General features: G+C 41.3%; 2 protein-coding genes across 2 annotated transcripts in view; one reads left to right on the forward strand and one right to left on the reverse strand.

Annotated features, from left to right (window-relative positions):
- The window catches only part of spred2a (sprouty related EVH1 domain containing 2a), a 26,375-nt gene extending 18,409 nt beyond the window's left edge, over window positions 1-7,966 (forward strand). Inside the window, exons 4-7 of the mRNA XM_010777910.1 lie at window positions 710-774; window positions 2,915-3,076; window positions 4,287-4,607; window positions 5,810-7,966. Coding sequence (XP_010776212.1) covers window positions 710-774; window positions 2,915-3,076; window positions 4,287-4,607; window positions 5,810-6,184 — 923 coding nt within the window. The 3' untranslated portion in view covers window positions 6,185-7,966. The remainder of the gene's footprint in view (window positions 1-709; window positions 775-2,914; window positions 3,077-4,286; window positions 4,608-5,809) is intronic.
- LOC104951274 (actin-related protein 2-B) overlaps window positions 2,641-9,439 on the reverse strand; it is a 25,152-nt gene continuing 18,353 nt past the window's right edge. Inside the window, exon 9 of the mRNA XM_010777909.1 lies at window positions 2,641-2,652. The gene's annotated coding sequence lies outside the window, so the exon portion shown is untranslated. The remainder of the gene's footprint in view (window positions 2,653-9,439) is intronic.

Raw genomic sequence — 9,439 nt, forward strand, 5'->3', positions numbered from 1 at the left:
AGGCTGCTCCGCTGCGGTGTGAACAGGAAACATGTGTGAACAGGTCCGAACCGGCCCTTAAACACCGTTGGTGTGAATGAGGTATGAGTCCTGACTCAATCAGAGCTCCAGCTCTCCTCGTGTCTCTCTGAGTCCTGACTCCATCAAAGCTCCAGCTCTCCTCGTGTCTCTCTGAGTACTGACTCCATCAGAGCTCCAGCTCTCCTCGTGTCTCTCTGAGTCCTGACTCCATGAGAGCTCCAGCTCTCCTCGTGTCTCTCTGAGTCCTGACTCCATCAGAGCTCCAGCTCTCCTCGTGTCTCTCTGAGTCCTGACTCCAAGTGCTTCAGAAGTTTCCCCCACATCATGTGTTAAGAGAAACTCTGGATAACTGTGTTAGGGAAAGGTCCAAATAGCAGTGTGCATGAAAGAGGAATGGTTAATTGTTAAATGTATGTGGGATGCACATCAAAAAGCTATGCATGGGAGGAAATGTCACCTTGGTTATTTTAGCTATAGGAACAAAATGAGGAAAACCAAATTGTGAAACCAAACCAGACTAAATAGAACACGAACCACAATGACTTCCTGCGTTGGACTATATCATGTGAAAGCACCCGAATGCTAACCAAACATGGCTGATACTTTCTGGATATTTCTGTTATACTGAACAAATGAAGATAACGTTGTCTCACTTCCTGTCACACTGATTCTCCTGTGCCTCCTGCAGGGTCGACCACGTCTTCATCGACGTTGCAGAATGAGGCGGAGCTCGGAGATGACGACGTCTTTACGGTGAGAAACTCTTCCTCCTCCAGCTGTTAAACAACCGGTGAACTCTGAGGATAACGTGACCACTGGAGTGAAGTCAATGTCCCAGATTTTGTCATTTATTTCGCGATATTGAGAGATATCTGTTTTTCATTTTCCACGTTTCTATAACGTGTCAGGAGAACATTAGGGAGGGGATTTGGACAGGAGATGCTGCTTTTGTTTTCAGCGCTACGAGCAGACTGTGTGTCTGTGGCCTTGGGGGGGGGCGGGTGTCAGACAGGAAGTTCGATGGCCGGGAGGGGTTTGATATCCTGGAGACACATGTCGCCGTCCTGTTTGGAGTTTGTCACCAACACAGGAGCAGCACACACACTTCAGTTGGGAGGGTTTTTTTTTAGACACAGACATTTCCTACGTTTTCCTAATTTTTTGTTCCTTTAGCTAAAATAACCAAGGTGATATTTCCTCCCATGCATAGCTTTTTGATGTGCACCCCAGATAGATTGAACAATTAACCATTCCTCTGTCATGTACACTGCTATTGGGACCTTTCCCGAACACAGTTATCAAGAGTTTCCTCAACACATGTGATAATCTCTCTAACGACAAAAATGCACATCCATTTGTTTTAACCATTTCTGTAATACTGTGAGGCGTGCAGCGTACATGTGAGAATGTACCTGTGTCTGCATTCAGTAGAAAGGCAGAGAGAGGTCCAAGAAGAAGTACATCTCATTATTCGGAGAGTGACAGTTTTGAAAATGGGAGACATGCGTAAATGTTCCCAGGTCAGATTTGAACGTGGGTTCCTCTGCATGGGGACGTTCAAACCTTTCTATATTGTGAGAGGGTGAAAATCATTTGGGGTTTCGATTTTAACAAGAGATGCTGATTTTGCCACTAATGATACTGGTTATACTGGAGTCATCTGAGTTGAATGTACCACAAGCTTCTTCCCTCCATCCTGAGTCCGATGAGGGGTCAAGCTCTTGCTTCCTCTTTCAGGGTCCGGTCTTTCCGTCTTTCGAGTGGCTTCAAAGGAAAAAGGGTGTATTGTTTCCTCAGGATGTCCAGCGCTGGAAAAGAGAGTCTAACCTGTCACTAATCCGTCACCGAGCTCTTGTTTACTTAGCTGGCCTCGTTTAAAGCTGAGTGAGGGGAACGTGGCTGCAGATCATTCCTCTCCGTCCTGTCGGCACGTCTGGCACCCTGAAGAGAAGGAAGAGGAGGAAGAGACGCCTGAGGATATAGATCAACCTTCGTCAGGAGTCAATAAAAACCCTCCCTGTCATGAGGACGTGCTTTCTGTCGAGTCAAATGATCATATCATCTTTTAAAACATATAGTCTTATACTCTGATTGCCTTTTACTGTTAAATTGTATTTGTAGTCTTGTATGTGTTTAACAGAGACATATGTGCAAAGGGCAAAAGGAAGTGTAAAAGGTGGATTTGCAAATGTTAAGGGCAACGGGGTTTTATGGTTTAATGGTGGGATGTAGGACCTGTTGGCTGTTTCCTTTCATGAGTTTATAGTGTGACTGTGAGCTGTGTGTTCGGGGTGCAGAACTTCTTTATCCTCTGAGGATGACTTTATTATTACTTTATTAAATAGAACAAAAGACAAACTTGTCCATGAATCATTAATCACTTTCTCTTAAGAATTTCCTCCACACTTTCCTCTGGAGGTCCATAAATAACGGAGGAGATGTGGAGGAACTGCGGGAATGTGTTTGTTGGAGAAGTCTTTCCTCTCACAACGGAGAAATGTGAGAAAGCAGTTCATTTATTTTGCTGTGAAGTTTTTTCTGGTGTTTGAAGGAAGTCTTCTTGTGTGATCTCAGTGAGCCACATGAAAGCTTCAGCTCTGATCAACCCCGAAGATGACTCGACACACGATGCTGAGCAAAACACCGGGCCGGGACTCGTTTAACACAGACCCAAGACGTTTTCTGACACACTGCTTCGGTTCTGGAGGTCTTTTGACTAATTGCAAAAGTCTGGTGGTGTGGAGCTCAGGTGGTTTCAGAGAGGAATGAAGCTGAAAAGAAAATAGGAAGATTTGAACTTCAAGGTGTCCTCATCATAGTTTCAAAATGTTGCACACAGTGTGTAAAGTCCTCATGTTGGTCTGTCGTCACTCGTGTCCTCTCTGTCCTGCAGACGGCCACCGACAGCTCGTCCAACTCGTCCCAGAAGAGAGAGAGAGAGCCGGCCATGCACTCGCTCGCCCCGCACAACTTCTGCGAGGCGCGTCGACACCATTGCATTCTGGGACATTTCTACGAGCACCACAGGCCCTCGGATCACTACTTCCTGGATCAGGTTAGCTAGGGTTTGAATAACCCAAGATCGGAAATGCTTTTTTTTTTTTTACCATAATGACATGAAATCACAGATAAACATAGGTTTATGTAATTAAATGTATCTTAATGAACCCTAAAAAGTAATGTTAATTTAATGTAGCAGAGCCTATCTGATGAGATCAAATGCATAATAGCAGCACCCTGAATGGAGCAGTGTCACAAGTCATGCCTCTTCTATTTTTCAAAAGGTTTGTAAAATGCATTATAGATTAAAGCAAATGGCCAAAGTGCCTCTGGTTTTCGGTTTGGTTCTAGAAACACGTTATTTTCCGTATAATAATACAATTGTTTTCATTCAGTGATGAAATGCTTCACTGTAACAAAAGTTGTTCTTCAGAAAACATATGTAAAGATGATTTAGAAACTAAAAAACACAGAAGGAACTTTCAAAAAGCTGAGTGATCAGTGCAGACATGTTCATGTTATTACACTAAAGGAAGGAGTTCAGCTAAGGTGAAACAATGACAAAAAAACGTTGATCCAGATTGTACAGAAACATTATTTAAAATGTTGCACATACAGTATGTTGAGATGTATTTGTCGAACACATTGAGGACAACCTACCACGAAGAGTCAGTAACATCGGACCACGTTAGCAGCTGTGTTTCTGTGTCTGCTGACCTCATGTATCTCTGAAGGATAACATCTAGGATTTAACACAGGGGTGTCAAACTCAAGGCCCGTGACTTCATTTTCTGTGGCCCCACAAGAGCTTGCAAAGAATATAATATGTTTATTATATGGTTGCGCTCCGCTTTACAGAAGCACGTTGTCCATAAACTACATGTCCCACAATGCATCTCATTTTGTGACATGCGCACTGAAGAGACTTGCAATTATTGGCAATTATGTAATACATTATTTTATATATATTATATATTTAGATATGTATATTTATAAAGTCTTAAAGTTACAAACTGTTGATGTGGCCCGCGATGAAATTGAGTTTGACACTCTGAAAACCATGAACTCCTTTGATCCAGATTGTACAGAAACATTATTTAAAATGTTACATAGTATGTTGAGATGTATTTGTGGAACACATTTAGGACAACTTACCATAAAGAGTACTAACAGCAGACCACCGTTAGCAGCTGTGTTTCTTTGTCTGCTGACCTCATGTATCTCTGGAGGATAACATTTTAAACCCCTCCTCTGTGTCTCTTCAGGCGGTGCACATGTTCCCTCGTCACGTCAGCTTCCACGTGGAGGAGGAAGAGATCGTACGCATCAACCCCCGCGAGAGAACGTGGCTCACCACCGGCTACGAGGATTACCGCCACGCCAACTCCACGCGGGCTAAAATCTCACAGCCAGAAAACCTCGACGCCTACGTACATTTCGCCAAGAGCGAGGCGCCCAAACACGACTATACCTACCCGTACCCGCTGAGCTGCAACGTGACGAGGGGATGCACCGGCAAATCTAACTGCATGGAGTCGATCGGGGGTCGAAGGGCGGTGGTGACGGTGCAGCCGAGAGCCCTGCAGGTGGTTAAAGTCCCCTACGTGTATTGAGTAGTGCAGTGATGACGTATCTTTGTAGGCCGACCCGGAAGTAAGCTGTGCAAGGGTTCCTTCTACGAAAAGGCAATGGGATTTCTCCATAAGATTTTGGAATATTGTAAAAAATAAGGTCTGTGGAAAACAAGCCTGTTTGATAAATGCACGTTTTGTTCAGCCGGATAATCTCCACATGTCTACCCTACTTTTATAATTTTCTAATCATAAATCTAATCGCCAGAAGCAAAATGCTAACGTTATGCTATAAACGTACTACAGCAGGGTCGCTGCTTCAACGTCACGCCAACTTTAGATCGATATTCAAAAATACAGATTCAAAATGGTACAACTTGAAGCGTTTGTTTGAACAGTTTCCAGGAGGCAGGTACTTGCTTTCAAGCAGAACAGGGGCAAACTAACTTAGAGGAGTGTTTACGTGTTCGGCGTAATGACGTACAACGTCCTCCACAACTTCTGTAGTCCTATTCAGCCACTTGGTAACAACCATCGTTTTTCAGAAACGTCAACTCTTCAGAAATCACCAGTGGGGTCACTGCTGATGGATTTAATGTCGTAGAAACAAACGTTATCCGTCTCTTCAATTTGTGTCAACCACAGACCTTATTTCCAGCTATTTTCCAAAATTCTATGGAGAATTCCCGTTGGCTCTGAGGCGAGGGAACCGGAAGTGGTAAAATGCTAACTCACTTCCGGGTTTTAGGACTCGTCACTGCACCACTCTATAGAGGTTACAGATGGGGTCCAAAACTAGCGAGCCACATGAATGTCTGGGAGCAATTAATTGTATATGCTACACAAATATGGCCAGGATCTTAAAGGTCACCTATTATATTGATTATTCATCAATATATAATAGGTCTCAGATATATACAAACATGGCTAATGGTTACTCAAGCCAAAAAATCGTTATGACATCATAAAGTGGCAAAATCTTATCAGCTCATTTTCAGACAGGTTTTTATATAAATGGATCAGGACAAAAAGAGAGAGAATCTTTTTCCTGAAAATTTCAGAATCTCTTTATTCAGAGGGGACACATGTTGATGAAGAAAGACATGAAGAAGTGGATTTTGCATTATAGGTGACCTTTATTGTCTTTCATTTGTGTAAAGCACTTTGAATTGCCTTGTGGTGCTATATAAATAAACTTGCCTTGCCTTTCCTTGCAGCCCAAAGGCAAGCGGAGGAAGGAGGACGGAGAGCGTTCGCGGTGCGTTTACTGTCAGGACATGTTTAACCACGAGGATAATGGACGAGGTCGCTGCCAGGAAGCACCGGACCCCATCCAGACGTGCATCCGGAGGGTCAGCTTCATGTGGTGCGCCGACAGCCTGCTCTACCACTGCATGTCGGACACGGAGGGGGATTTCTCCGACCCGTGTTCGTGCGACACAAACGATGAGAGATTCTGTTTGCGATGGACGGCGCTGGTGGGTTTGTCGCTGCTGGCGCCCTGCATGTGCTGCTACGCCCCGCTCAGAGCGTGCTACCGCTGCGGGGTGGCGTGCCGGTGCTGCGGCGGGAAACACAAAGCTGTGGGTTGAGGCGTCTTTTAGTTAACTTTAGTCCATTTGCCAGCTCATAGAGTACTGTTTTGAACCTGGAAGTGTTGAGTACCCCAAGGTTTTATGATGGAAATGTATAGTATGGGTCCGCAGCACAAAGAAACTGCCGGATGCTAACTTGCATTGGTCAACACAACGCTGTGGGTTGAGGGCGTCACTTTAGTTTAATTGCCAGCTCATAGAGATCTATTGTGAACCTTGAAATGTTGAGTTCCCCAAAGTTCTATGATAGAAATGTATAGTATGGGTCCGGCACATAGAAACTGCCGGATGCTAACTTGCATATGTTGGGCAATTTGCATAAATTGCATTAATAAGGCTAATCAGACAATAGGTTGAGGAATCTTTGAATTAACTTTAGTACATTTGCCAGCTCATAGAGTCCTATTGTAATGCCCGAATTGTTGAGTACCGCAAAGTTTTATGTCAGAAATGTATAGTGTGGGTCCCCAGCACATAGAAATTGCCCGATGCTAACTTGCATATGTTGGGCAATTTGCAGAAGTTGCATTAATAAGGCTTGCACAATTAGCATAAGTTAAAATGAATAAGGCTATTCAGACAATAGGTTGAACATGGCTTCGCAGATTTGGACAATTTTGGAGTGGTTTTCTGGGTTATTGAGGATGTTGAATTAATTTATTTCTGACATTTTCAGGATCATAAATGGCCATTTTAACCAGAAAGTGGCCGCATTTGTAGGCTACTCGCTGTGGGCTGATTTTGATGAATTTTGGGTTGATTTGAAGATTCAAGGGGACTGAAAACTGACTTTTCGATCTTAAAAATGTCAGTTATTGCAACTTATGACAATTGTACAAATTGCCCAACGTATGCAAGTTAGGATCTGGCCTTTTCTTTGAGCTGGGAACCAGTACTAAACGTTTCTAACATAAAACTCTGGGGTACTTTACATTTCCTGGTTCACACTGCTGGCAAACACACTACTACCCGATCTGTACCGTAAACCAGATTTGTTCTAAACATTTGCTTAGATTTACGGCGTTGTGGAAAAATTACAGAGGTTTTTAAAAAACGTTACTGTCAACAACAACTTCCAAAACATAAAATACTGTACTAGTAATCTACAGAGTATTTGTAGTATCTAAATGTGGTCCATGTTGTCATACTAAAATGTTCTTACATGTATAAAAACAGGATCATATAATTACCGTAATATAATACTGTGAAAATATCCATTCTGCATAAATAGTCATTTTACTTTTGATGCTTGGAGTACATTTAGCTCAAAATTGTTCTAACGATTACTTTTACTTTTTGTACTTCAATTACAATTGATGCAAATACTTTGCACTTTTAAGTACACATTTGAAATCAGGACGTTAACATGCAGAAGAGTATGTTAGGAGCATACTATTTATACTTTAAGGCTCAGAGTACTTCTTCCAACACTTTTCTTTGTTAATGAATGACTAAATTATTCTAGACATTCTTTACCAAAACAAGACATTATTTAAATAAGGACACAATAAGTCTTCTATTTTGTAACCAATCAAACAAACGATAACGTTATTTTATCTAAAATCCCAGAAAACTGTTGTAAATCGCTTTGACATTATTCAGTTAGCATCATGGGAAGTAGCGGCATATTCGCACATGCGCAGAAAAATCTTGTTTTCAGTACAGATCGAGTAATGAGAAGGCGTCGTAGGCTCAAGTAACACTGAAAAACTGACACCTTGACTTTAATTAAATATATCATGTCAACAAATTTAACATAACTGTATTAGGTTAGTTGAAAGCAATAATATTAAGTTGAAATCAAATATATTAGGTTCAACTTAATATATTTGCTTTCAACTAACCTAATACAGTTATGTGAAATCTGTCGTTATAATACATTTAATTAAAGTCAACTTTAAAGTTTTTTTCAGTGCACAGGGACATCAGCAAAGACTCATGGGAAATGGAGGCCGCTGTGATTCTGTGTTTGTCGTTTGTCTCGTCTCCGATTTCCAGGAGAAGAAAAACTTTTATCTCAACAGACGAAAAAGGAAAGAGAGACTGAACAGAGAATATTAATTTCTATATAAAGTTATAAATATAAACATAAATATATATCTTTATATAGATATATATTTATGACAGGTACTTTATATTTTTACACTCATGTGTTTTCAAGGCTTGAATATGTCATTTCTTCAGCGTGGTGTGAGGTCAGTATGAATGTTATTGTGTTTGCTGAAAGGACTGCAGCAAAACCTTCAAACAATTTAGGGTGCTGACAAATCATTCACAATAAAACACGGACAGATCTAGGATTAGTTTAACAGGTGTTTATTCAAGTTAGACAAAAACATGACAATTAGTTTCATGTATGTGTGTTAAATATGGAGCTGGACGTTAGCATAGCTTAGCATAAGGTCTTGAAGCAGAGGGAAACAGCTAGCCTGGCTCTGTCAAAAGTAAAAAATCTATCATCTACCACTAAAGCTACAAGAAACATGTTATATGTAGGTTAATCTGTACACAAACAGAAACATTAAACAGGTCTTAATTCAAGTTGGATAAGAAGGTGGAGTTTCATGTATCTGTTAAATATGGAGCTGGATGTTAGCCTAGCTTAGCATGAATTCTTAAAACAGAGGGAAAAAGCTGCCTCTGTCAAAAGTTACAAAAATAACCTTGTCCACTATAGTTAGAAGGACACATGTTATGTTTCATCTGTTCACAAACAGAAATGTAGAAGCAACAGCCAGGCTGCTTCCAGTCTTTATGCTAAGCTAGGCTAACTGAATCCTGACTCCAGCCTGCTTAAACGTACCAACATGACATTAGTTTCAATCCTCTCATCGAATTCTCGGTGGGGAAGCTAATGTTTCTCTCTCCAAAATCTTATTTATTTTCAATTTGTTGTGAGCTAACTTGTATTTTAGTTACAGCAGCTTCTCCTGCAAAGATGGATGTTTTATTTACCTGAAACCTGCTCTGCTCATCTCCCTCTAAAGTTAACAGATAAACCAGTTTGGCCGACCAGTAAGATGGCGATTCGAATAATTCAGAAATACAGTATATGACAATTCGCCTAAAGATAACGTCGTATTTAAAGGTCACCTATTATGCAAAATCCACTTGTTCATGTCTCTTCTACATCAACATGTGTCCCCTCTTCTTCATGTCTCTTCTACATCAACATGTATCCCCTCTTCTTCATGTCTCTTCTACATCAACATGTGTCCCCTCTGTGGAAAGAGTCTCTGAAAGTTTCAGGAA

Source organism: Notothenia coriiceps, unplaced genomic scaffold (genome assembly GCF_000735185.1).
Source record: "Notothenia coriiceps isolate Sejong01 unplaced genomic scaffold, NC01 NC01_scaffold00018846, whole genome shotgun sequence".
NCBI classification, from domain to species: domain Eukaryota; kingdom Metazoa; phylum Chordata; class Actinopteri; order Perciformes; family Nototheniidae; genus Notothenia; species Notothenia coriiceps.